This window comes from Colletotrichum jinshuiense, chromosome 2 (genome assembly GCF_051148585.1).
Source record: "Colletotrichum jinshuiense chromosome 2, complete sequence".
Lineage (NCBI taxonomy): Eukaryota > Fungi > Ascomycota > Sordariomycetes > Glomerellales > Glomerellaceae > Colletotrichum > Colletotrichum jinshuiense.
Window position 1 is genome coordinate 2,034,500 of NC_139309.1, and position 26,233 is coordinate 2,060,732.

General features: G+C 55.2%; 7 protein-coding genes across 7 annotated transcripts; 3 read left to right on the forward strand and 4 right to left on the reverse strand.

Moving 5' to 3' along the window:
- Window positions 1–2,556: 2,556 nt before the first annotated feature.
- Window positions 2,557–3,297, forward strand: EsH8_II_000557 (cutinase-domain-containing protein; the record flags this gene model as incomplete). Its single annotated transcript, XM_083263855.1, has 2 exons — window positions 2,557–3,031; window positions 3,119–3,297. The coding sequence occupies 2 exons, from the start codon at window positions 2,557–2,559 to the stop codon at window positions 3,295–3,297; spliced, it is 654 nt and encodes a 217-aa protein (XP_083121177.1).
- Window positions 3,298–4,344: 1,047 nt separating this feature from the next.
- On the reverse strand, window positions 4,345–5,025 carry EsH8_II_000558 (uncharacterized protein; the record flags this gene model as incomplete). Its single annotated transcript, XM_083263856.1, has 1 exon — window positions 4,345–5,025. One exon carries the CDS (start codon window positions 5,023–5,025, stop codon window positions 4,345–4,347), a length of 681 nt encoding a protein of 226 aa, XP_083121178.1.
- A 440-nt stretch (window positions 5,026–5,465) lies between these two features.
- Window positions 5,466–6,688, reverse strand: EsH8_II_000559 (autophagy-related protein 27; the record flags this gene model as incomplete). The annotated part of the gene is made up of 3 exons (XM_083263857.1): window positions 5,466–5,661; window positions 5,722–6,346; window positions 6,415–6,688. 3 exons carry the CDS (start codon window positions 6,686–6,688, stop codon window positions 5,466–5,468), a joined length of 1,095 nt encoding a protein of 364 aa, XP_083121179.1.
- Window positions 6,689–7,660: 972 nt separating this feature from the next.
- EsH8_II_000560 (Spt20 family-domain-containing protein) lies at window positions 7,661–10,659 on the reverse strand (the record flags this gene model as incomplete). Its single annotated transcript, XM_083263858.1, has 2 exons — window positions 7,661–10,284; window positions 10,347–10,659. The coding sequence occupies 2 exons, from the start codon at window positions 10,657–10,659 to the stop codon at window positions 7,661–7,663; spliced, it is 2,937 nt and encodes a 978-aa protein (XP_083121180.1).
- Window positions 10,660–11,520: 861 nt separating this feature from the next.
- Window positions 11,521–12,794, reverse strand: EsH8_II_000561 (uncharacterized protein; the record flags this gene model as incomplete). Its single annotated transcript, XM_083263859.1, has 2 exons — window positions 11,521–12,126; window positions 12,186–12,794. The coding sequence occupies 2 exons, from the start codon at window positions 12,792–12,794 to the stop codon at window positions 11,521–11,523; spliced, it is 1,215 nt and encodes a 404-aa protein (XP_083121181.1).
- Window positions 12,795–13,504: 710 nt separating this feature from the next.
- EsH8_II_000562 (translation initiation factor eIF2B subunit gamma) lies at window positions 13,505–15,319 on the forward strand (the record flags this gene model as incomplete). The annotated part of the gene is made up of 3 exons (XM_083263860.1): window positions 13,505–13,685; window positions 13,782–15,143; window positions 15,195–15,319. The coding sequence occupies 3 exons, from the start codon at window positions 13,505–13,507 to the stop codon at window positions 15,317–15,319; spliced, it is 1,668 nt and encodes a 555-aa protein (XP_083121182.1).
- Window positions 15,320–20,810: 5,491 nt separating this feature from the next.
- EsH8_II_000563 (uncharacterized protein) lies at window positions 20,811–22,080 on the forward strand (the record flags this gene model as incomplete). Its single annotated transcript, XM_083263861.1, has 2 exons — window positions 20,811–21,781; window positions 21,843–22,080. The coding sequence occupies 2 exons, from the start codon at window positions 20,811–20,813 to the stop codon at window positions 22,078–22,080; spliced, it is 1,209 nt and encodes a 402-aa protein (XP_083121183.1).
- Between the last annotated feature and the right edge of the window lie 4,153 nt (window positions 22,081–26,233).

Here is a 26,233-nt window from a genome sequence, read left to right on the forward strand (position 1 = left end):
AACCCCCCTCATGTGACCAAGATTTGATCCATGTACATAATAATTTGGCGCCGGCGTTCAAAACATGACGAAACCTAGACTTAGATTCCATGAACGCAAGCAGCGAAGCGTTCCGATTCAGAGATAGAGACCAGCAGCGATTGGGGGGGTTGTCATGTCTTACTCCACGTATCTAGCATAACGCGACCTTTTGGTAGAAACTCACCATGGCTACTCTCGGGCAGGTTGTCTTACTATCTCGATGGATGAATGAAAAAGCTCCCTTTTCTCGTAACTCTTGAACGTGTAGCCCACCTTCTCAAAGTCAAGCAGCTGGCAAGCACCACAACTCTTCAGGCTACTGCCCAGGGCTGCTACCAAGTGATCCACGATTAGAACATACCCCGGACAGTGGCTTCGGTTTGCCTCCTCGGGGAGGTTGCAAAAGGCAGAAAACCCCGGAACAAGTAGCTTTATCAATATGGAGAAACAATTCTCTCCCTGGCTTCCCTCTGATCAGTGCCAGGGCAAGCTAGTCTACACCGCCCTCCACGAAAACTGTGCACCATGTAATCCAACCAAGGCTTCAGGCATCCTTGATTATGTTAATAAGGAATGAAGGACATCCAGTCGTGTGGTATCACTTTTGAATATTACTTATGGTCCGCGTGAACAACCCTGGGTGCGAGGTGCGTAGCTTCCTCCTCTACCTACACAAGTGCTGTAAAAAGAACCAGCATTTTCACACTGAACTTCTACCAGATCACTTGTATATTACAGGAAAGTTTGGGTAGTGATTTTCGTCTTGAGACTTGGCGATGTCGCGTCAAATTCCTCCTAGGGGCGACCCCCGGGCATGAACAATCCTGTGACGGTTCTGCAGATGCTTGATGGCAATGGTTTCCAAGAGAGCGAAAGGGTAATTAGGCCACTGCAACAGTTTGGGCCAAATTCTGCGAGCACGGTCCACTTGCGGCTTCAAATTCGGGACTTAACTGCCGTGTACAGACAATGAAGAAGGCGTTTACAGTGACGCTTGTTTGAACAACCCCGACATGAAAGTCCAGGGCAGCCCGGCACCTAAATCTCCAAAAAGTGGATGTCGGCTAAATTCCCCTAGCGCGACTACCCACTGTGGGGGTCGACCCTCGCATCCCCCACGTTTCTGTTTCTCCTCACACTGACAGTCAGTCAACGTCGGCACGGTCTTCGGTTATGGTGACACGAAACGGAATTCGGTGACCTCACCCAATACAGCAATTCCTGGGCTTTCCGCTTTGTACTTCGGAGCATCCGAGATGTCGAGACGATACCGTTCCGGACCAAGCAGCGAGTGGCCGTGATGACCGCTATAATCTCGAACCCGGACCTCGACTAACCTCAGTTCACATTATCATTGACAGCTGTTCCTGATGACTGACATTACTGATTATCAGGGATCCCGTTGAAATGATGCTGCTGATGGCTTCCCGTAGCTTTTGGCCAGTACAAAAATGATGTCACGTCTTCATCCGTCCACCGCATCTCCCCCAAGTAGAAGTCCATCGGTCGAAAGTATGACCCGGAAAAGTCGAGATGATCATGGCAGACGGGCAATCGGAAGACTATCGAAATCCGACGGTCCAAATGTCCCCCATGTCGGCAGCCAGGCGCGTCAATGGTTAGCCTCCCCTTCAGGCGTGACGAGCCATCCATCCCTCGATCCATCCATACCTCAGGACGGAATTCCTTCCTGCTGGGTCGAGACGAGAGAAAAGAAGAAACATCAGGCCAGAACCAAACTTCGTCAGAAAACTGCCATTCCCCGCGGCCACGCACATTAAAAACTTCCAATTCGGTCCACCAGCGCGAATTTTCCATCCCGCCATTCGCCCCATCCAACCTACCAAAACATATCAAACGTCAGTCGGCACACTCTGAAAAAGCTTGGAAAACTCGGTGGCCTCCCATCCGTCCTTGCGCACAGCCCTCACACCGTTTCGAATCCCCTCCCTATGCCCCAGATCAGACCGGCCTGATCCATGATACGGCCTCGCCCAATCGCATCCCGTCTCCATCGTTAATCCGTCCCGATGTAGTCGCCCTCTTCCCTACTGACAGACCATCATCTCCGCCGACACCTCGACCAAGCGCCACAGGGCCCACCTCTGGGTTCAGCTAAGCTTGCGGCTATCACCATCGGCCACTTGTGCGCTAAGGGTTCAGCAAAGTCCATCCCTGCCCCGTCCAGTGGCGGAATCAGCCTAGTCCTCTCATCCCACGTGAGGTCCCTGTCACCAAACCGCCCTCTTTACCCTTTCGGGATGAGGTTGCGGTTCCTGAAGCCGTTGTGCTGCGTAAAAATCTAACACCCTAAACGATACAAACAAGCTTCATGACCCGCCCTATCGCGGACAGCCGGGATTTCAGGCAGCTGTCAAGCTCGAGATATCCGCTATAAGAGTGGAACGTTATCCCCTTTCTTACCCGCATGTTTATCAAGCACATTGAAGTTTGTTGATCCAACTTCCACCTAGAGTTCAGACTACCTGTATTTCATTTTAATAATCTACCACTAAACCAACTCACTAAATCAAAATGCACGGCGCCACAGCAGCTTTCCTTCTCACCCTGGTGGGCACCGCGGCCTCTTCCCCGGTCACGATCCAGCCCCGCCAAACGGACTTCTCGAGCAGCACGCAAAACGGCCTCAACGGCGACTGCAAGGCCATGATCATCGTTTTCGCCCGCGGAACCACGGAGGGTGGTAATGTCGGCACCATTTCCGGCCCGCCCTTCTTCCAATCCCTGGCAGGCATGGTTGGCGAGACCAACCTCGCCGTCCAGGGTGTCGAGTACCCGGCCGACATCCCGGGCTTCCTGGCCGGAGGCGACGCCAACGGCTCCCAGGAGATGGCCACCCTCACCCAGCAGGCCATCACCAACTGTCCCAACTCCGCCGTCATCATCTCTGGCTACTCCCAGGGTGGTCAGCTCGTCCACAACGCTGCTGCGATGTTGCCGGCCGACATGGTGGCCAAGGTTTCCGGTGCCGTCATCTTCGGTGACCCGCGTAAGTTCCCACCCCCGACATCCCGACCGCAAGAAGGTCGGGGATACATCGCTTGTAAGAACCAACACTGACATTTCCGCTCGTTAGTCAACGGCCAGCCCGTCCAGGGCGTCGACGCCGCCAAGACCAAGGTCATCTGCCACGACGGCGACAACATCTGCGAGGGCGGCAACCAGATCAAGCGCGCCCACCTGACGTACGGCCAGAACGCCGACGAGGCCGCGCAGTTCGCCATGGGCCTGATGAAGCCGGCGGCTGCTGCTTAAGGGCTGGAAGCTTCCTCAGAGTTGAACTCGGAGGCTTTCCTTGCTGTACATACTTCCGCGCGTCAATATTCCGTGCAGATGCCAGCTGTTGGGTCACTGCCAAATTACTCTCTTTTATTCTTCTCTTCTTATTCTTATTCTTTCCCTTTTACCCCTCTTCTGGACTCTTAATGTGTAGACAACTTTACCTCTGGCGTAGGGTGGGTCGTGTAATGCGTCTTGTTTTTTTTTTTTTTTGAATATCACTAGCATAGCTTAGCATTTACGCAGCCATAACTATATAAAGCCTAAATTCGATACTCGAGACTGAACCCCCGCCTTGAAGGCTCCATGTGGGACATGTGTTGCTCCATAACGTGATAACTGAGGGGGAAGTCTTCTACCGCGCCTCCTGCAAGGACTCAACACGTGAAGCATTTGGAAGCGCCAACAACTATCCCAGTTTGATCGCTCCTATTTGCGGACATCACTCAAGTGTCACACCTATTTGTCGGCTGGCGAAGTGCCTCCAACCCCCCCTATGGATACCATGGTATCCAGTTGGGACGGAACCCGCCTGCCGCAAGCGCCCAGTACCCAAAGGACCGGACGGAGGTAAAGGTCCGGGTCTACGACGAAGCAGTGATGCTCATTTCGCAAAGGAGCAGGAATGATGTATCAAAAAAAAGGAAAAGAAAGAAAAAGAAAATAAACCATGGGGTTTAGGGAAAGGGGGTTTCGGCCGGAATCGCGATCCCGGCAAAGTCGGAGAAATGCATGTCGGTTGTGTCCAACCAAGGTTACAGCGGACCGCAGATTTGAGTGACGCGATGGAAACCGAAGATGGGCGAGTTGAGTATAGGGTATAGAGGTGAAAAAGAGCAACGTTTCCCCGTTTCCGCCCAGTCATCGAGGTTCCGCGAGTTAGCTGAGCGGCACCGCGCCGGAATGCCGGGTAGGCCCACGCCAGTGCGACGAACCCCCCGGTCGTCTCTGCCGAGCCCGTGGAATCGCATCCGATTTGCCAGTTAAACCCCCCTCCTCCCCCGGGGAGGGGGCCGGGCTCCGCTACTTCCTCGGCCGTATGACCGCCACGCACTCCCAGGCCCTGCCCCCGACCTCCTCCATCCTCTCCTCGCTCCAGACCTCGACGTCGCGGGCGAACGGCTCAAACGCGCCCCTGAAGTCGTCCCAGTCCATCCGCGGCCCGACGTACACCACCGTCGCCACGCTCCCCACCGCGGCGTACGCCGCCATGTACTCCCTCACCAGGCCCACCTGCTTGGGGTACACGAACAGCCACGCCGCCGCCTCCCGCGCGAGGCCGTCGAGCGCCCACGTCCCCGGGACGGTGCGGTGCGCGGCGTGGTACTTGTTCGGGCTGGGCGCGACCTCGACGCTGGCGAGCCGCAGCGCGTGCGGCCCGGCCAGCGAGTCCAGGAGCGCCTCGACGAGGCCGGTCCCGCTGCCGATCGAGAGGGAGAGGCCCGGCGCCGGGGGCAGGCAGGCGTGGATCGCCCCGAGGAGGGGCAGCGAGAGGCTCAGGCACGAGTCCGGGATGGTTTGGGGGTCGCCGGTGAGCTGCGGGAGCGGCGGGGCCTCGAACGCCCCGGGCGGTGCTGCCTCGTCGTCCAGCGGGAATTCCTCCTCGGCGGCCTTTGGGTCTTGGTTCCGCTCCGTCATTGGACGCGCCGCGTCGCCGGCATGCGCCTGGTCGGAAGAGCGGCCGTGGCCGGCCATGTCGTCCATGTTTTGCGAGGGCCGGGGTGGAGGTAACCCGGGGGTAAGCGAGAAGATTTCACCGTGTGTCGTTACGGCCCCACCACTTGCACTTAGGTTATCCACCGCTCGCAGCCGGTCCCGTTCGAAAGCCGCCCCCCCTTCCGAGGAAAGAGATCTGAGAATGACAGCGAGATAGTTCCGCGTAACATGCCACACATTACCAGGAATCAAGGATGATTTGAGTTGTTTCAATCATGTGTATTCTTAGACGAACCAGCAGCTAATGTGACAAGCTCCCAGGACCAAACCAGACAAAACCAGTCCAACTCCAAGTCGCGACTGAATTCGCGGAACCATGCCCTCAAAAAGACTATGCACCCAGAACCATGGTCAACAAACCAGTGTGAAAACCTAAATATACACTTTCTCCGGGCGGTCATGACAGCCCAAGTCTAAACGGCCCGGGTCTAAACGGCGCTGTAGCCGCCCCGGCCACCGCTGCCATTGACTGTGCTGAGCACGCTGCGAGTCCAGTCCTTGACCAGGTAGGGGATGTCGCGAATCGTATCTCCGTGCGGCAAAAGATCCCAGCCCCTAGCGCCGTATCGGTTGTAGTTCAGCCAGGAGCCGAAGATGAGGTATGCAGCAATACCGAGGAAGGCCCTTTGGTGATAAAACGATTAGCTGGCGCCATAAAACTTGACTTGCAGTGGTTCGACTTACAAAACGATGAACCATGTGAAGAAACCCCAGTGGCTGCTGCCATCACCGCTGCCGCCTTCGCTAGGTGGCTTGTCGAAGGCATCCTCACAGGCGTACTTGGTGTGCCAAGTCATTCTCAGAACGTCCTCATCGCCCTTTTCAGCCGCACCATAGCTGTTCCAGATCAGGGCGGTTTTAGGCACCATGATCTGCTTTTCGTCGGGGGAGGGCTCGCTGCCGTCTTTGTTGTCGCCGTCCTTGTTGTCGCCGTCCTTGTTGTCGCCATCCTTGCCATCCTTGCCATCCTTGCCGTCCTTGTCGTCCTTGTTGTCCTCGCGTCTCTCGAACTGGTTGCCTTGGTATTGGTCCTCGGGCGAGGTCTCTCCTTCAAGACCCGTTTTCTCGCGATCGCAAATGAATTCGATTACAGCCTTTTGCTTTCTGCCGCTGTAGATGCCTCCGGTAAGGATGAGCCGAATGCCTTCCTTCTTTGCGTCCGAGTTGGAGTCGCTCGACTTGAGTCGTTCAGCCTTTGCCTCCAAGGGCCGTCCGCCGTGGTCACCAAGCTCGCCGGCAATCGGTATAACTCGCTCGATTTCGTCCTTGACATCTTTCCCGGGGTGGATGTTTCGCGCAATGGCACAGACTATCCGGCAATGTTAGCTACGCGCAGCTGGGGGTCAGCTAGCCCCTGATGGGGCAAAGCATCCATACCTCTTGTTCCTTTGGGGCACTCCTCGTCTTTCTTGACATCTCCCTTGCGCTTCAACGGAGCGCAGATGTCGACAGTGTAGGATGTGTTCGTGAACGTGGGAGCGTGCCACTGGCTGGTCACAACGCTGTGCGGTCCGCCGAGCTTCTCGAGGTTAAAAGAAACATCGTCGACTCTAACATGCTTGCAGTCGAGCGTGGCGGCTGACGCCAAAGGGGCCAAGAGCAGCGCCAGCAGCAAAGCTGCTTCTGTCCGTGGTAGTCGAGGGAAATGCATCACGGGGGAGTCGGCCAGGTGTCGAGATGGATGGATGTCCGATGTTCGATGGGGTTTGGGGGGTGTGGAACGGTCGGGGCACGGGTCGGTGGATCGGATCTGCTGGGAGGCACCTCGCGAGTTCAGCAACCTGTAGCAGAGTGAAGAAATGTCGGAAAAAAGGCAGGGAAGAAAACAAGCAGTTTAGTAATGAGTGTGGTCCTAGATGCTGGATAGGCAACAGAATGGGTAGGTCACGGCGTGGTTCATGTGGCTTGGTGGCCGGATAGTGGCAGTGGGATGGATGACCTGCTGCGTCTGGGACCTGACCGACCGTTTAACCAGCGGCATTAGCTCGTTGCATCATCGTCATGCCGAAGATCTAGCGAATCACGTGCATCACTGCGAGCAGGGAATGGCGTGGAGCACAGGCTGCCCATCCCCGAGACGAATATTGCTGACCTAATCAGCGTAGCTGATTCACAATCAACACTTTGCGGTCGAATCGAACGAAAGCTTGAAGCTCATATCATCTGTTCCTTCAGCCGGCCAATATAATTGAATCTTGCAATGAATTTTTAGTTGATACATCAAGTGATACATTAACTCGCTTCTCCAGAGCCCTGAGCTGCTCTGATGGGTATGCACTATCCATCCCAGTCCCCCATAAGCCGTCAAAAGCAATTGCCGTCCATCCCTAACCGCACCTTAAAGGATAAGGTAGATGCGCCTTTGTAGGGGTATATAAGATCATGCAAAGTAAAACCCAGCCCATCCGTCACTGGAATTCCCAGACGCCAAAATAAAAAGACGCTCACTACTCCACCTGACCCACGCCGCCGCCCGTTTGTCATCTTCCTCGTCGTCTTTCCCGTCGTCTACCCGTTCGTCTTTCCGCAATTTGAACGCAGTTCGATAATGAACTCGTCTGTTTTCGAAGACAGTTTCTGGTCACCACATTCCGCCTCATTGAGCAAAGGTCTAGGGATCACCCTACATTCCGTGGGGCCCCATCATACCGCCCATGCCTTGCATGGACGCCTGCTGCTGCTGCTGCTGCTGTTGCTGCTGCATCATGACCTGCTGAGCTCTCCGCTGAGCGAGAACGCTCTGGATCTGGTTCTTGGCTTCCATCATGCAGTTCCTCTTAAATGCTTCCATCTGCTCCGGTGGGATGTTCTCAACTGCTCCTCCCCACTTGGCAGCGAGATTGGCAATCTGCTTGTTATAAATAACATTGCCTTGAAGCTTAACTTGGTTCGTGAGCGCATTGTTGTTGTTCATCGCCTGTTGCTGCTGCATTTGCATCATGGCCTGCATGTTCATGTTTTGGCCATTCATCATATTCTGGCCTCCGGCCATTTGACGCTGCATGGGGTTGCCCATCTGTGCCTGGAGTTGGGCTTGAAGCTGGGCCTGCATTTGCGGCGTCATTTGGCCGCCATTCATCTGGTTAGCGCCCATCTGGCTGAGCTGCTGAGCGTACCGCTGAGCCAGTTGTTGGTTCATCATGGTACCCATGTTACCCATGTTCCCGCGCTGCTGTTGCTGTTGCATCATCATCCTATGCTGCATTTGTTGCTGCATGAACTGCTGCTGTTGCTGCGGTGTCAACTGTTGAGGGTTCATCTGCCCGTTCATCATGTTACCCATGCCGGTCTGCATGGCAACTGCCATTTGCTGTTGTTGAATGGCTCGCTGCTGCTGGGCAACCTGCGCGGCAATCAAGTTGGGGTTGTTGTGCATTTGCTGCTGCATAGATCCGGGAGTACCCATCATCATTGGTGGCTGACCCATTTGGGAGTTTGATGCCATCATATTAGGAGGTGGACTGGCCTGGCCCATGCGAGGTGTCGCGACAACCGCTGGACGTGACACAGGCGTTGCTTGCAGGTTTGGTGTCCCGTTTAGCATACGAGGAGTGCTAGCAGGGTGACTCTGCTGGCTTGCGCGTGCAGACATGCTGTGTGTCATGGAAACACTGCCAATATTGGTAGGGTGGCCAGGAACTGCCGATGGAGGTCTTTGAGGGCTGGCAGCCATGTTGGAGTTGGATTGCTGCATTGGTACGCTGCCAGGCATAGGAGAAGCTATGCTGTGAGGCGTTCCCTGTCGAATGACTGGCGAAGACACAGGGGGCTGCGAGACTTGAGAAAAGCGATTTTGCGCCTGAGCTGAAATGCCGCTTGCAACCACACCAGATGTGCCGTTTGGCATGGTGCCATTCGGCTGTTGTGGCTGTGCCATATTCGCCGCAGCATTTTGGTTGTTCTGGGCGGCCTGGTTCGCAGCGGCTTGCGCGGCCATGACCCTTCTCTGCTGTTCTCTCTGCTGCTGCTGTTGTTCTTGGCGCGCCTTGAGTTCTTGGGCCATTTGATGTTCGCGCCGCATCTTCTCTGCTTCAGCCTGTCGTTGAGCTGCAATAACTGCTTGCTGCTCTTGCATCTGCTTCTGCTTCTCCTGTGCGAGCTTGCGCTCGTTCTCAGCTGCCTTAGCCTTTTCTTGCTCCTTTCTTTCATCGTGTTCTCTCTTAATATCGGCGATGACCTTGAACCGCTCAAATCTAGGCTCAAATGTGGAAACGGCAGCTGGGCCTTCTTTGTCGGCTCCACTGGCACCGCCCTGTGCGCCGTTGGCATTTGAAGAAAGCCGCTCGTCCAAAACGAGCATGTATCTCTCTTGGTCTGCTGCAGCTGCTTCGTCGGCCGCCATCTCTGCCACAGTCCTCTTTCTTGTTTTGGGCTGAGGGGGCGAATCCGAATGTTTCGGATGCGCCAGCGCATCGAGAAGAGTGATCGTCTCTTCTGCATCCCTTGTTGGCTCCAAGAAGAGAGGAGCATTGGTTGCGAGAAGTATCTGTGACTCTGCTATATAGATATTGCTGCCGTCGAGTTCCATGCGCTCGCGTTTCTGCTTCTTGGCGGGAGGAGGCATGCTACTTGCCGTAGGCGTTGGCGGCACCATTGTGATTGGCGTCGACGGGGGCACAACACCACTGGCATCTGCGTTGCCACGAGTATCAGCCGAACCGCGCGGTGTCGCAGCTTTGATTAGCAAGTCCGCGTGGAGGCTTTCTGGCGTTGGGTGAAGGACGACCGTAAAGGTTTTGGGCTGCTGGGGCGTTTTGCTTTTCAGGCCGTCACTGGGTAAGCTTGGCGCCGGCATGCTCTCCTTGTCTTTATCCCCTGCTGTTTTGGGCTTCGTATCCTCCTTTGTGGCACCTGCGGCCTCTGGCTGGGTCCCGAGCGTCTCTTTCGGATATGGAACGTAGGGCGAAGGCACGATATATGGGTTGTGGTTGTGAATGGAAGAGGGCACAACTTTGTTTGATGCTGATGTCGGTCGGGCGACTTCTTTTGACTGGGCCACAGACTTGTGATCGTGTACCTGTACAATCAAGCAGCCCTCATAGAAAGGGACACCGGCTTGTGTAAAGTATTCGAGCAGGTCGTGGGGGACAGTCCGCATGCGCAGGTGCTCCAGGAAAAGCCGCATCGGTGATTTGTAGGGGAAGATGCCATCTTGCTGGTCGAATCGAAAGTGCGTCGCATGCATGTGCACCACCAGAGATGGAGGGTTGCCAGAGTACCTCTTCAGGATATATTCGTCGGTAACAACTATTCCATGTCAGCACTAACGCCATTCTCTTGGGTCTTGTTGGATTTCAGGAGCGACTTACTGTACGGTGGTGGCTCCACGGACTGCGTGGTAGCCAGGTCGGCCGCGAGCGACGCTGAGCGAAGCCCCACACTGTTCCTGGAGTTGCGAGCACCCTGGGCCGACGGCTCGCGGCGCGCGCGATTGGCAGTTCGCGCTGATTGTACATTGGCGCCATTCGTTGTCGCGGAGTTTGGAGGCTTCTTGTTCGACATCGATGGCGATGGCGACGATCGAATGGAACTCGCTCCATTGGTCTGGATGCCCGGGGGCACAGGACGCTTGATCTTTGACGCGACAGAAGGCGGCTGGACCGCTGTCACGACCGGCGCCATATTCGCCGGATGGGGCGGCTACCGGTCCGCAACAGGGCAGAAAGGTATTGCGACTACTATCTCCCGATGTTGAATGATGCCCAGAACCGTGTCACAGAGCAATCATTTGAAGCAGATATTCACCTCGTCGATCGCGATGGGGTACGGGGATAGACGAGTGGATGATTCGCGTTGACAAATAGGGTGACGTCGGCGTGGGGAAGGGTAATTTCGCTCGAAACGCGGTCGCAGGTGGCGGTATATCGAGGCGGGAGGTTGCGATAAGAAGTAAACTTTCAAAGGACGACGTGGAAAAGATGCAGGTCAGCCCTGATGGATGGAATCCAAGTTTGTGGGGTTGAGATGTAGTCAGGCTTCCGCGAGAGAGGCTCCAAGGAGGAACCGCCGCATCTCCGAGACGGGGTCCCGCGGGTGTGGAGGAACAGCCTCAGGCAAAACCCCGGATGCACGAGCCACGGTATTCGCACAGTGCATATACGGTATGGATGGCTTCAAGAGAGGCATTGAACAGAACCTCAAAGCCGTTTTGTTTATTTGGCGCGGCTGCGTTGTAATTTTTGGTGAAAGACGATGATATGCACCAAGGCACACGAGGTAAGCTCATTCCAGCCAATCTGTAATTCCACAGATCACATTGTTGACAAAACATATCGGGATCGAGGCATTGCATCTTGTCATAGTTCCGTAGTCCAGTCCACTTCGCGTCGCAACATCAATTACCCATCTGCTCATGAAAACGTCACATGATATCTCGTGGTATATACCAAGTCAAACAAAACACAAAGCCCAATCCTTCTCTGGCTATCGTCACAGAAAAGCCCATCATCTTCAAGTCTTCGTTTATACAGCGGAGCCAGTATTTTACTCCTTTCCCTGAACACGTCGAGTCCAGTCGTCGTGGACCCGCATGCCGTCGACAACCACAACGCCGCGACCCCGGCCGACCCGGTCCGTTCGCTGCCACCACTTCTCTTCCTTTTCAGGCTTTTCCGCTTCCGACTCACTGTCGGCGAGACCTCCATGGCCACTCTCAGCACCTACAACAAGAATGATGTCGTGTCGCAGCCAGGTCTGGAGGCTGGAAACCAGCCCGCCGTTCTCGCCCGCCAGAGACTCTTGAAGATAGACGATCTCAGGCTGCAGATGGCGCAGAATGTGAGTGTGACCGTTGGGTGTGGTGAAGGGCAAGACCATGGTCTCTTTCTCAACCAGAGCCAAAGCCTGAGAATAAACGGCATTGAAGGCAGGGTTTGCCGATGACGCATGCATCAAAGGGCTCTTTGCCGGCTCGTCTCCAGGGGTTTGGGCTTGATGGTGCTCAATGTTAGAGAAGGACGAGCTCAGCGAAGGTGGCGGAAGGTTACTCGTAGATTCGCCAACAGTCTCCTTCAGGCCCGGCGCGTAGATCAAGACGAACAGCTTGATACTAGAAAAGTCGTTGTAGCGCGGGATGTGTGATAGAATGGACTGTACGGCGGTTAGCAGGAATTTAGACACTGAGAAGCAGAAAGCGGTAAGAAACTTACGGCGTGCTCATGAAATCCGTCTTCGTCAAAGTCATCACCGTGGCTGTCGGCAGATACAATGATGGCAACTGTCCTTCGTCGTTTGCCTGGCTCTCTTGGGGCAGACGGTCGTTCCTTCCTGGCATCTGCTTCCTCGGACCACGTCTCATGATCGGCGTAGGCGTTCTTGTCCTCCTCCCGGATAGCTGCCAGTGCACGGCCTGCCACAGCACCAGCGGCCGCGACGCCTGCGGTCACGGTCTTGCCGGCCGATTCGAAGAACTGTTGCGGGCTAGGCGTGCGCCTTAGCGCACCTGACATGCGCGCGCCCCATCCATCCCCGCGCACATCTCGATGAACGTCGGCGGTGCCATAGGTCTCAGTTCCTACATTGCTTGGCGGAGGCTTCGGTTCTCTGGAAGATCCGTATGCGGGATTGTCGCCGTACTCGGCGTTGTTGTAGTCGAGATCGGGGTATTGCTCGCTCTCGGGCGCATCGTCCTCATCCTTGCGCTGACTCCATACCCAAGCCGCGAGACCGACCGTCGCAACAGTCACAGTGACTGCGAGCGGCACCCAATGGCTCCATACCCCGCGCCTCCGAGAATGTTGATCATTGGGCCACGACATTTAGTTGGACGTGACCATTGCAACAGGGCACGTAGCCTTGGTGTGGATGTGTTGCTCTGGCGTGCCGAGGCTAGTTACGTGCTCTCTAGAGCTTTACGAAGCAATTCGAGCGATTGCGAAAGTTGGGTATATTGCAAAGTATCGCAGAACAGCTAAAAGTATGGAAATCGATCGATGTCGCGTCAATATCGGTATCGAGGTTGTTGAAAGACAGAAATGCGCAATGGGGTGGTGGGCTGGAGTTCACCCACTTGTCGCGAGCTCGGGTGGCTGGTCTTGGGGGGAACATCAACATGGGGATGACGAGGACCAGGGGGATCCCGAGGTTGGCCATGGTTGCCATTGGTTGCCCGGCCAAACACCTCACCTCACCTGCCGTTCTGTCAGCCAGGTGGACGACCGGGCCGAGGATATACCGTCAGTCACGTGCAAACCCCCACCATGACGCGCGATGCATAGTGTGGGTCCGGGGGTCCCTCCAGTGTCGCATTTTTGGTCGATGACTCCCTCAGCGGGCAATATCAAAAAAAAGGTCACGAATTCGGCCTTGGGATGCACGGCGCAGACAGAACAGACCTACCCCGCGACACTCTGAGAATCTATTCTTGCTAGCACATATTTGATTGTGACACGCACTTCGACTCCACAGCCTGGCAGCTCTTCCAACTGGCCCTCGGCGCAGACAAGACACCCCACCAAAGCATCTCAAAATGCCCCACGCTGTGTCGATGCCCTCACCAGGGCTTCAAGCCTTGGTTCTTTGCGGCCCGGGATCTTCATTCCCGACCTTCACTTCTAACCCCGATGAGAATCCAAAGGCTCTGTTGCCGATTGCCAACCGGCCAATGGTCTGGTACCCAATCGACTTCTGCTACCGGATGGGTATTACAAGTAAGTGCTAAAGCCGGCCTTGCTCTACATTATCGGCTTCGCCTTAGTCTTGTAGCCCTGCTATTGGATCTGAACCTGCAGGACTGACCAAATCAGACATTACTCTCATCTGCCCGGCCTCTGCAGAGACGGCAATCACTACCGCCCTGAACACCAACCCGTTCCTGACGGGACTTCCCCTTCCCAGACCAGATATTCTTGCCCCCAAGGACCTGGACCAGACCACAGGCACTGCCGAGATTCTTCGTCTGCCAGAGGTCAAGGAGTTGGTGACCTCTGACTTTGTCATTCTTCCATGCGACCTCATCTGCGAGATTGCTGGCGAGAAGCTGTTGCAAGCATGGATGGTCAAAGGCGCCAGCATGCCGGACTTGCTTGGTGCACCAAAGTTCTCAGTCGGCAACTCGAGTCCCTTCAGCGGCGGCCTCGGAGTGTGGTATGAGACGAAGACGGCAACTCCAGTTAAAGGAGAGGAGACCGACTTTATCGCCATCACGCCACCTGCCCCATCATTTGTCGCGCCGCCCAAGGGGTCATTGCTGCCGCAACTCTCCAACCTCGTTTACTCCATGCCTACAGACTCTTTGAAGGATCTCGCGGAAGAAAGAAAAGGCCTTCCTGTCCGACACGGCTTAATGCGGAGCCACCCTCGGATAAGAATGCTCACAACTCATAGAGACGCCCACCTTTACATCCTTCCAAGGTGGATCATGGACTTTATTGACAAGAACGAGCGGTTGGAAAACATTGGCGAGGACGTGATTGGCTGGTGGGCCAAGGCTGGTTGGCAGAAGGGTTTGGCAGAGAAACTGCATTTAGATGAGGTTTTGCGCAAGGAGGATGAGGAGGAGGACGACGACGATTCCCTCCATGAGAGCACAGCATCGCCTCAAGACGACGACCCGGAAGAACTGCGACCCAGCAACGGTGCCGAGGACAACAAAAAGGCCGACAGCAAGGATTCTGACGACACGAACACCCACGGAGCGGAACTCACGGTACCGCCCGTTCTGGCCTACGTGCACCCCTCTCAAGCGGATGCGCCAATGGTACGGCGCGTGGATACAGCTCAGCTGCTCCTGAATGTATCATTGCAGCTTGCCAAGCTTCCGTCAGTGGAGGAGACTGGCAGCGATGCGGCGTCTCCCTTTGCACACGCAAAGAAGGTGGCATATCCAGAGGGCGTCAAGTCTCGAACAACGATTACAAAGGCTGACAGTCTTGTTGCCGAGAATGTAACGGTGGAAGAAAAGGTTTCAATCAAAGAGTCCGTCGTCGGTGCCGGTTGCCAACTTAACGAGGGCGCCAAGCTGTTGCAGTGCTTGCTGATGGAAGGAGCTGTCGTGGGCAAGAACTGCAAGCTCACAAGATGCATTCTTGGAAAGAGATGTGTCATCGGAGATGGCTCAGTCCTGACAAACGTCGAGGTTCAGGAGAACTTGCTTGTAGAAGCCAAGAGTAAGTCTAAACTTCCTTGCCGACACGCGTTACTTGCTGACCCTGCTTTAGCCGAGGAGAAGGACACAAAGCTGATGAGCTCTGATGGCTTGGAGGCCACCGAGGAGGAAATGCAGGGAGTGCTGGAAGACATGGACAACGAGATCATGGCTCAGAACGAAGAAGCAGTCGAATAAGACTCAGTTTCTATTTGAGAAGAAGGATTGCCTCTTGTTTTGCAACAGGGAGCATTGGCTGCATCTTGTTTCGTGACATTATATCCTGTGCTGACCTTGACCCATTCTAGAATATCATAAATGTGACCTGGTCCGATATGAAAGCATATTGGCCGAAGGTCGAACAACATGGTTGGATTGGACATCAGCTGAGATGAATATCTGCTTATTAGATCAAACCCAAGTGGGTGTTCTGTCGAGGCAAGTATTTACGGATAGACGAGGAGTCCGTGAAATCTGTATCCGAGTTGATGAACAGGACCATCCGCGGCAATGGACACGCTGGCTGGTCTCTACTGATTGCCCGATGGCATGGATCCACCAGAGGAGGCACCCGGGGAAGCTGGACAGCATCCGGCAGGCATTTGCAAGAATCGCCGCGGCGGGCTGGATTACACGGAAAGAACGGCAGCCAAACCCTCTCTCTCTCTTAGGAAGTGGAGCTCGCGCAGCCCACGACATTCCTCCCGCCCATCTAGACCTAGATCTGGATAACTCCTCAGGGGCAGCATTGGTTGTTCTGGCCCAGAGGGATTGAAGGCCGCTAGGTCCAACGAAAGGGCTCCCCTGAGATGCGACTACGATGGCATGTGTAAGCCAGGGTTCTGGTAAGTATCCGCTCAGAAGGGGTCCTTGGGACATCACCCGGAAGACTGCCAGAAACTGCGGACAGCGGCAGGACGCGGAAACTCCTCTCAACCGAAACTTCTGAATCATGACAACCCCGGAGGTTTCTCTCCAAACCTGCAGGATGGGAATCTAGAGGAATCCCTTGACCCCCTGACGCTGGGCGCCGTGGACGTGCTATTTGCCAAACCTCTGCGATGCACGCCAGGGGGCAAGAGAGACTTGGGATCTTTGCAGAAACAGCCAATCTGCCAGGGGCAAGCTTATCCTACAATATTGGGCCATTGAGTGGCCCGAAGAGAGACATTCAGCAGATGATGCTATGGTCCAAGCGGGTCTAGCGTGCACCTCCGACGACGATATCGGGAATTTGCTTGCAGGTGACAGAAGTGAGCTGTCACAAACCTTGAGCATTGTGTCCACGTCCATCCCAGGCTGGCGGGGTAAGTAAATAGATTGAGGCTGTAGTTATTTGCCCTCTCGGGAGGCTCAAGGGGACCCAGTCCATCCTTTTGGGGACATATGACGAGCCTCCCGTATTGGATCTGAATCGCGAGCACTGTCGTACATAGATCGGTTGTATCGAGCCTAACAGGGTTAAACGGGAACAAACGATGAATGGAAAGTGGCGTACAGGGGACAGAAGACACCCAGCTCTGACTAGAAACGCGAATTTTGCGGGCACAATGGTGAGACCAAAGTGCGTCGCTCGCGCGAGAGTTGTGCGTTCCTCGTGGGAGGTCGTGGCAAAGCAAAGAAAGGCTATGGGATGGTGAGGCTCCCCACGCGTCATGTTGGTGGCGGGCGCTCTCACAGACAAAGACAAGGAAAAAAAAAAAAAAAAAAAAGGAGGCGCACCCATCTAGCATTCCTCGTGCGAGTGACAAGTGCAAGAAAAGTAAGAAAACCTTCGTACTGCGTGGGCGAGCCTCGCACATACAAAAAAAAGGTCTCGCTCAGCATGCGTCCGGGAGGGCCTACTGAAGCAGACCATTGGCGGCGAACGCCGGAGAATCGTGGGGGAGCCATGTACTGGTGGCGCTGCAATACTTCGGCGGTGGGCTAACGGCCGAAGGTCCTTGGCCTTGCTTGGGTGCTCCGTCCAAGGGGCAGAAAATGGACACTAACGTTGAGGCGTGATGGGGTTGAATCATGGATTTGAGAAATGTGTGGTGGCACATCGAGCGGAGGTGATGTGACCGCTCACGCTCAGAAACATAAGTGCCAAGCGAGTGCGTGGAAGCCATGTACAACCTGGCAGCAACGTCAGACGTTCTGGGGAGGGGGATGAAGGCGAAGAGACAGGCGGTGGTGGTGATCGTCGACCGTTGGGACTCCGGCGGCGACGTTGCGTGGGATCAACAAAGAACTGGGACGAGTCCATCCAAAATAGGTGCATTTGTTTCCGCTCTGGACGTTGAACTGGCGATCGAGCCATCAGAGAAGCTGTACCTTGCGAGTGCAGGGAGCATGAGCCGGCACCAGGCACGAACGCCGCCGACCCGCTGGTCTATGGAGTAGAGGCAGCCGAGGAGTCTATTCGGGGGGCTATTCACAATGGTTTCCTGCTTTGGAGTGCCCTTTCAACCCCTTCTCCAGGGCCTGTGCAAGTCCCAGGCCGGGTCAAGTACATGGCATTACGCAGCTGGAAGCATGGGGCTGCTCGTGAGCCGTGACGATGTGAGGTGGGACCGGGACATGGGCAGCCCTGCTCGACGGAGAGGAGTCTCGGCTTCGGCAGCTTGTCGTCGATCATGGATGAGCTGGGAACAACCTGCATGTCGACAGGGGGTGTAAATGGAACCACTCTTTGCTTGGTGATGTGCTCCAACAAGTATTTGTCCATTCTGCCGGCAACTGGAACTGACATGAGGAGTCCACCGGCGGGATACGTGCATCGAGAGACACACAGACGAGACTGCAATGCACGGATACTCGTGTGCCTGAGTTCACCTTGGGGAGGAGGCTTTTGGCGGAGGACCCCTCAGAAAGGCGCGCCAAGTAGCGCGAGATAGACGCGACCTGGATGACGGGGGTGACGCTAGCATCGCCCTGTCATGTCAGTTTCTGTCTTTCTGTATCTGTCTGGGTGTTCGGAGCCTGGGATCTGTGCATGCAGCCAACCGTCAGAGGCTGAGAAGGGCCAGCAGATAGCCCGTCCCAGCAGTCAGTCGACCTGCAGCAGAGCGTAGCAACGCAACAAGCAGTAACAGCAACGCTGGAGGAGGGGGTGTATACACGCGTGCGGGCGTGGGCAATGTGAGATTGATGCTCGACATGGGTGACGGCGGCGATGATGCCACTGATGCGCGTCCCTGTCAATGATCCTGGGGCGTGTCTAAACATGGTATGACAGTGTTCGGATTGTCCCCGCTTTTCCTTTCAGGCGTCGTCTTGCTTGAGCCTTTTCCCGTACCTTTCTGAACCTTTTGGACGGGTTAGCTGCCAGGGTCTTTCTCATTGTGTCGAGGATCTGAATGGGCAAAGGATCACCCAGAAAGCGTGAGATGCACATGAGTTGGAAACCAATGAGGTGGCGGATCAGCAGCAAGCATCATCGGCAAGTCTTGCCAATTGGCCGTTTTGGTTGGCCGGGAGGCCTTCTGTGCCCGTTCTTTTCTGCGACCCTCGCACTCCCACTCTTTGCTCGCAATCCATCTTGTCTTTCAAACTCGCCAATTCTCTCGCTCGGCTCATCGTCGTCTTCTTGCTGTGTGGCCCTGACTCAAGTTTTCCGACTCGACCGGAAAACCCGTCACTCCTTCTCTTGTCCTTTCTCCCTGGCTATCTTTGCCGATGGCCTGGAGCTCTTACACATTCCGGTCTCTTACTCGTTCCGTCTTCCCGCAGTTCTAGTCCCGTCCGGCCTCGAGTCCGTCTCCTCAGAGTTTGCTCAACCTTTGCTTTTTGCACATCTCTCGTGCATCGTCCCTGTCTCAGCGCCTCTTTCGTGAGAGAGTGAGAGTGAGAGAGAGTGAGAAAGATTGTGTGTGTGTGTGGGCAAGTGTGTGCAAGAGAGATTCAGCCGCTAGCTGGCCATGGCGTCCGGGTGAGATGTGCATGCCTTACGTCAGTTCAGTCGACCTACTTCCCAGACCACCGTGCGAGCTCCGTCGGTGTTGGTGTACGGACTTGACCGGGGTTCACAGCGCCGGACTGCTGGGTTTTGCTTTTCCCTTTTGCCTGGTCTTCAGGCTCTCGTCAGTTATCACATTTTGCACCGTGTCTCAAATGCATCATTCATCCGCGTCGAGGTAATAGCCGATTGTGCCCAGAGGCAATCAAGCTTGCATCAGGGGGGGGCCTGTGCCCATGTCTTACACTATACTTTGCCAAGTTTTCAACCATTGAGCTCCGTACGTATCAGTTATCGGCCTCCATTCCTTGACAAGCGTGTCTCCATTCCATGGTACACACATTCACACGGGCACACAGATACTCTGGCAGCCATACGTAGAGACACACACGAGCAGCCCAGCACCCGCGGACGCCTTCACACTCTCTCTGGTGCCTCCCGTCCACCTCCTCCAGGTCTCTCTCTGCCCGAACCCCACCACCACCACCACTGCCACTGCAGTTGTCTATTCCGACACATGTCTGTTTTGGCGCGCTACCGTGTATCTCTCGGATTACTCAATGGAGACGCGTCTTTCCTCCCATATCTGACGATGGAGCCTTCCCGCCTCCCTGCTTCTTGGGGCTCGCCAGTAGGAGTCTGATGTCTGTCTTATTAAATCTGAAATCCAAATCTGGAGATGGAGAGGAGGGCATCGAAGTGGATGCTGTTGACCCTTGTCGTCAGTCACCCTCACCCTTCACCAACCTACGATCCACGACAGACCAAAGCGGTTCATGCAGGTACTCTTTCTTCTTCGTTCCCCCGGCTCCAAGTCTCCAGTGGCCTGGAAGTCCCTCGGCCGTGGTCGACCCTGGTTGGAGTTGACTCGATCACCTCGAATCACCCCGGACATGGGTAGCCAACCCAAGCTGCAACCCAAGATAGAGTAGGAACTGGCAGTCTGGCTTGACGAATGGTTCCGGGACCACCACCCACCCCGGCACACCAAACTCGAGCTCGGCTGTGCACCCTGTCTGTACCTCCAGATTTGGAGTTTGATTTCTCAACCAAGGGCCTTGCATACAAGCATGGCCTGCATGCCTATTCCCTGGCTTACATGACCCCCCCAGACCGGCAGCCGACGCCTGCCTGGCTCGAGCGTTGGAACCAGCTAAAGCAGCCCAGAGCACCGTACCTGGTTCAGCTCATCCTTTCATCTGACACCTATATGTACTGGGTCGCGTTCATGGACCGGGCGATCGTCTCATTGTTTCTCAGGGACAACGAAACACACCCGACTGAACTGGCCTGGACCCTTTCGCTACCCCCCATATTTGCCCACCCATCCATCCTTCGGTGGATCCCGTAGGAGATTGGTGCCTCTTTGCCTCCCTCCTCTACTCCCATTCTCTCCATCCACGCCCCCCCGCCCTTCCTCTCCCTCCCACACTCCACTCCACCTCCACTATCACGTACTCAGACCTCGATACATTCCTATCTGGGGCTCTCTGTCTCTCCAGCTAGCGTATTGACGACACTATTTCCCCATTCTATGTGAATAGGGCCTGTCCATATCTCTTTAGGGGCGTCATCTTCATCTCCGTTCCCCTCCATTGATCGATATATCTTTGCTCGAGCCGCTCATCCTGTGGAACGTTTCCATTATCCCATCATTCTTCATATAAGTTTCCACCGGCCAACTCGCTCCCTCTTCAGACCACAACGGCCTCTTACCTCGGCGAGTAAGCAACAACAATCAACAACACAATGATGTCGCACCTCTGGCAACAAGAACAGGAGCACTCCATTAATGGGATGATGGAGTCTTTTGCTCCAGAGACCGGCTTTGCCTTTGACGGCTCCATGAGCTGCGGGACTACAACCCCGAGCTTCTCGGCAGCCTCTTCAGTCTACGATCCTAACGGCCCCTTCACACCTCGGTCTGGTCGGTCAACACCTCACGACCACAGTCAATCCAGCATTGACTTTGATTCCTCGTTCTCTTCCCACAGCTCCTTCACCTTCGACAATGGATCACAACAAGACCACAAGGGCTACTTCCCCAAGCCGGAGAAGGCCGCAATCCAGATGCCCATGCACTATGCCTCATCACTTCCCCTCACCCCATCAAGGAGACAGAGCAATGGATTTGGCGGCATGGAGCAGCTCGACTACAACACGATGCTTCATGTGACGCTCAACTCTCACTGCATGCCGGGCATGTCCTCCCCTCACCACCACCACCACACAGAGCAATACTCCATCCAGCAGGACCTTGGCTCATCACCGTTTGTGATGCCTACGCCTCACCGCACTCTGCCTAACGCTACGCCCAGCAATGCCCATATCTGGTCCTGCAGCAGCGAGAGCCCAATCATGATGTTTGCCAACGATACGACGCCCTCAACATCACCTCTCCAGTCCATGACCGTTAAGCGCGAGACTACCCACTCCCCGGCCCCCCTGCACTCCTCGCCTGCGGCGGCCGCATATCGCCATGATCCTAGGCGCAAGCTCTTCGCTGAAGTCCAGCGCAAGACCCTCGCCCTTCAGAAGAACCAAAACGATATGGAGGCATTGAGGCAACTTAGGTCGATTCAAGTCAACCAGGATGGGTCCGTCCTCGACTGCGGCTCGGTGAAGGTGCGCCATGTTGCGCCTAGACGGGAGAGGTGCACATACCCCGACTGCACCAAGACGTTCAAGCGAAAGGAGCATCTCAAGCGCCACTTCAAGGCGTATGTTGTCCCCCAACTACACTACATTGACTAGCACACGGTATTCTGACACCCCATCTAGGACCCACGAGAAGGAAGTCGAGCTCTACACTTGCCCTGCCACCAACTGCAACCACGTGTTTAAGGAGCGCCGTGACAACTTTGTCTCCCATCTCCTCCTCCACAAGCAGGGCAAGAGCAGCAGGACACCCTACAACGAGAAGGCCGCCAAGCTGTACGACGAGATGTGCCTCCAGAGCAAGAGCCGCAAGCGTGTCAAGACGGGCAGCAGCTCGAGCCCCAGCAGCTGCAAGAACTGAGTGTTGTCTGCCATGTCTGCACCCACCGGGTCTAAGACAAACACACAGATGGTGTTCAAATTAGACGCACAAAGTCCTTGGACTTTCCGGCCGAGAAAGAGGGGCGACGTTCAAGCCGGGGAGGGGGAAACCCAGGCCCTCCCCAGCGCAACAGCGATAGGTTACCTCACCTTGTTTTTCCAAGACACACAAACCTACGCACGCCACTTTGGATGGCAAGAAAAAAAAATGGGGAGGGGGGGGAGTCATTGCTCATCCTTGTGTGTGCGCACCCTGGTCGCTGGTTTCTCTTGCAAACTCGCAACAAACCATTTCCAAAAAAGTCCAAACCTGTAATAATTCTGTTGCACGAATAATGGGCGTACATTTGGCAAACTGTTTGTATGTTTCTACACGGTCGTTTTTGGTTTTTGTTCTTATTTCTTCTTCTACTGGGCTACTGGGAAAGGGAGGGGTGGTGGTATGCTTTTGTTCACCAAAGACAATACTTCTTGAGGCTGGGGGTGAGGTGGAGGTGGCACGAGTCCCTGCGGATACAGACGTTACATGCATTTCTTACGATTGCGCGGGAAAATCACACAAAAACGAAGGTTACATATTCTTAACGATTGAAAGTCGAAAACGAGTATGAGTGGGCGGGAGAGGAGGAGGGGATCACTGGAATACCCAACGGAGGGCAACAGGCGTGAAACTCGGGAAAGGCGGCCAACTGTCAAAACGGCGAAAATTGGGTTTGGGGGTGGTGGTGGCCACGGGCCAAATTTGCATTTTTGTCTCTCTTGTACTGGGGAACCCTTTTGTGTGTTAGGATCGAGAAACTTGTTTTGGAGATACGATAGATTGCAACCACTGCTACGAGGAGAGCCAACACCAACCAACAGAAACAAAAAATATTGAGAATCAAAAGATAGGCATGGCGGGTTTCGTCCAATGCAATCAACTGTTCATACGCTGCGGAATCTTTTGCCTCCCATCACATCTCTCTTGCATCGCCTGACAGGTTGTTGAGGAATAACACTCGGTCTTACTTCAGCTGCATCTTGCAGCTCCGTCTAGGCCTGAACGGGCATCCTGGCCGCCAATCTCGAAGGCGTATATATTTGCAATCAGATCCGGGATTCCTTTCGCGTACCATGGCCGCGTTGCATTCTTGGCGGGTCTTGGAGAATCGGCCGACAATGGGGTCCCGGCTGGAGAGTTTGATTATTTGTCGCTGCCTCATCTTGATGGCCAATCTCGTCAATCGACCCGGCATCGTTGGCGAGCCTGGGATTCCACTTCACGCCCGTAAGTTACATAGCCAGGGCCCAGTAATTATGCTTGTTCCAGATTCGGCGTAGTCATTTGCCAGACCCCGTGGCCGAGGCACGTCAGAACTAGGGGTTTCGCGAGTGTGTAACTACAGCCTGAAAACCCCCCTTATCTCTATACCTCTCTCTGTATCTCTCTCTATCTCTGTCCCGCAACTAGAGCTGGGAGGGCATGAGCTGGGGAGAAGGACGCGGGGAGAGGGGGGCAAACGGCTTCGGTTCAGGCCGTCGGGGTTTGCTATTCAAGTCACACTAGAGGCAAGCTTCCGTCATCGGGATACTTTCCGCGCGAATCGGGAAGATTGGCGGACCTTGAGACGGGTGGGAGCAACAGGGGCGGTATCTCAGGAATCTAGGGGCCTTTGACAGGTCAGTGGCGACGGTGGTGGCATGGCAGGGGTTCAGGATCAGGGGCAGGGGGGCACGGGTGGAGGAAGAGAAGCCGATAGGCAAATGCTGGCCACGGCGAGCGAGCGCGCGTATGTGAGTGCTTGTGCAAGAGGAAAATTCTCCATCTGACATGTCTTGGATATCTGGTGGCCGGGAAAGGCGGCGGCCATATGCTGTGTAACTGAAAGTTGGGGGGTGCTCCGCGGCGGCTTTGCTTGATTGGCGGCGAGCGGGTGATACGGGTCGGAGGCGCCTGCATGACATGAAAGACAGCAGCAGCAGTTTTGATTCAAGAAGGGCTGCAGTGCATGGAAAATCTCTCGAGTGAGACGATACGCTGAGTGTTACGGGCGCAAGTGTGTGCGACGGACAAGATTTGACTCACCTGCACCGGGAGTTGCCAGCCCGGCAACCGTCCGATGAAAACTGTCGTGTCGGGTGGCGGAACTGGGATTATGGTAGGTTAGAGAGAGAGAGAGAGAGAGAGAGGTAGGGTGGTATTGCAGCTCAGGTCGGATAGCATGGGCGCCGGCATTAGGAGCTTCATGTTCCCCTGTCAACCAACCGTCGATCTTGACCACGTCCTCGGGACCGGACATGATCTTCGTCGGGGGCCATCTCTCCGCGCGAGTACACTGAAGATGGTAAATGTCCGCTGTGGGCGGCAGCCTGCAGCCTGCAGGAGAATGCAAGAATTTGTCAGGCAATGTGTATTCGAGGCGAGAGGTAGGGTGATGCAGGACAAGATGCAGCTGATCGGATCCGGGCAGCAGCGCCATCTAGCGTGCTGCAGCTGCCCATCATGCAGTGCATCACAATCGGCGGCGGCTTGGGGGATTCGGGGAATATGAGATAACATGGGATTCCATCGCCGAGGTAACGAACGCCTCGAGCTGCTCTCGTCCAAACATTGCAAGTAATTGTTGCCCATTAGAGTCTGCATGGAATAAGCCCGCGCACCGCGTAGGACATGCCACCTCCGCAAACACGCCATATTGTGGCAAAACCAGAGCCATGGGCAGGACGACCACGGTAACATTGAGTTGCATGGCTAGTGCTTTGTGAATTACTTGTTTGTTCTTGACGGCCGAAACGCAATAAATAATAGTGGGCCCGACGTGTAACACTGTCGCTTCCGTGGAAGCAGCGATTGTCCTCCCCGTAACGATATCTTGCTTTTTTGGGGGCTGATGGAAGGTGGGCGAATTAAGCTGTTGGAGGCACAAATTTGTGGTGGAGTTGGTGGTGGTTGTGGTGGAAGGAAACATGGCGGAACCAGGGTGTGCGAAGCCGTTGGGTGCGCCGTGCGATGCTCCGTGCGATGCCATGGGGGCGGGCCCGGTAGTCGGCCGGGGTCAATTCCTCTTCGGGCGCGCGGGGAGCGGAGCGGGATTGGCTGATCTAAGCGAGCGACCGGGTGGCTGTGGAGCCCCGAGGCTGAGCTTAGCGCCGAAAATGGCTTCAGGACCCTGGCCGTTGTCGTTTTCCAGCCATCCGCACCTCGTGAGCGTCAGCTGTGATACGAATGAAATACTCTACCCGAGCTGCTGGACTGACTATCGAAGCCAACGTTAGCCTCAGCTCAGCCGAGTTTGCCCATGCAAAAGGTTAGAGCATGTATTGGTGTCGTCTTTGCTTATCCACTCTGTCACTTTAGCAAAGCGGGAAGAGGGGCACTAGCCGGAGACCCTCGACGGTACGTACCGGTTTTCGCTGAGATATTCCAGGCCAAGACGGGAAACCCCAATCGTCATTTTGCCAGCTCGAGCTAAAGCGAAACGGCAATCCTTTCCGGCCCCCCGCGAATTCCAATCATTTCGCGCTGCTCCTCCCCTCATTCTTTGTTGCCGTCCGATACGTACGGACGCACGCGTTGGCATGCATATGCATGCCCAGGCCAATTGGGAGGCTAGCTGACGTCAAGCAGCAGTCAGGTCAGCCGAGCCAAGAGTCGAACCTGAGGCCACCGAGGCACAATCGGGCAGCCTGGAGCGCCCGGTTCGTGATTGCGCAACAATCTCGACTGGAAATCGGCTTCTTGTTCGTGCCGTTGCTTGCCACTGCAGTCGGGCAATTGCATGTCGTCCACGTGCCGCCCCGCCTGACCCGATCGTCCGCTTCTGCCCGAACTGAGCCTGGTCCGGGATCTGGAGATCTGCTGAAGCTCAATCTCGGCGGCCTTGATAGAGCAGCAGCCTTTACAAGTCCTCAACGACATTTGATTAGGACTGCGCGCCATTGTTCGCTGGAACGAGATTCGCATCATTCTCATTTTCTTTCAACGCGTCCGTCCACAACTCGTACGCCACTTGCTTTTTTCCCCCTCGATCCCGTCGACGCCCAGTCCTGTATACCGGTACCTCTTCGCTTTGCGCCTGCGGCACTTGCCGCCAGTGATGCGACACCGCAAGATTTGCTTGATCGACTACTGTAACGTATCGTTTGATCATCTG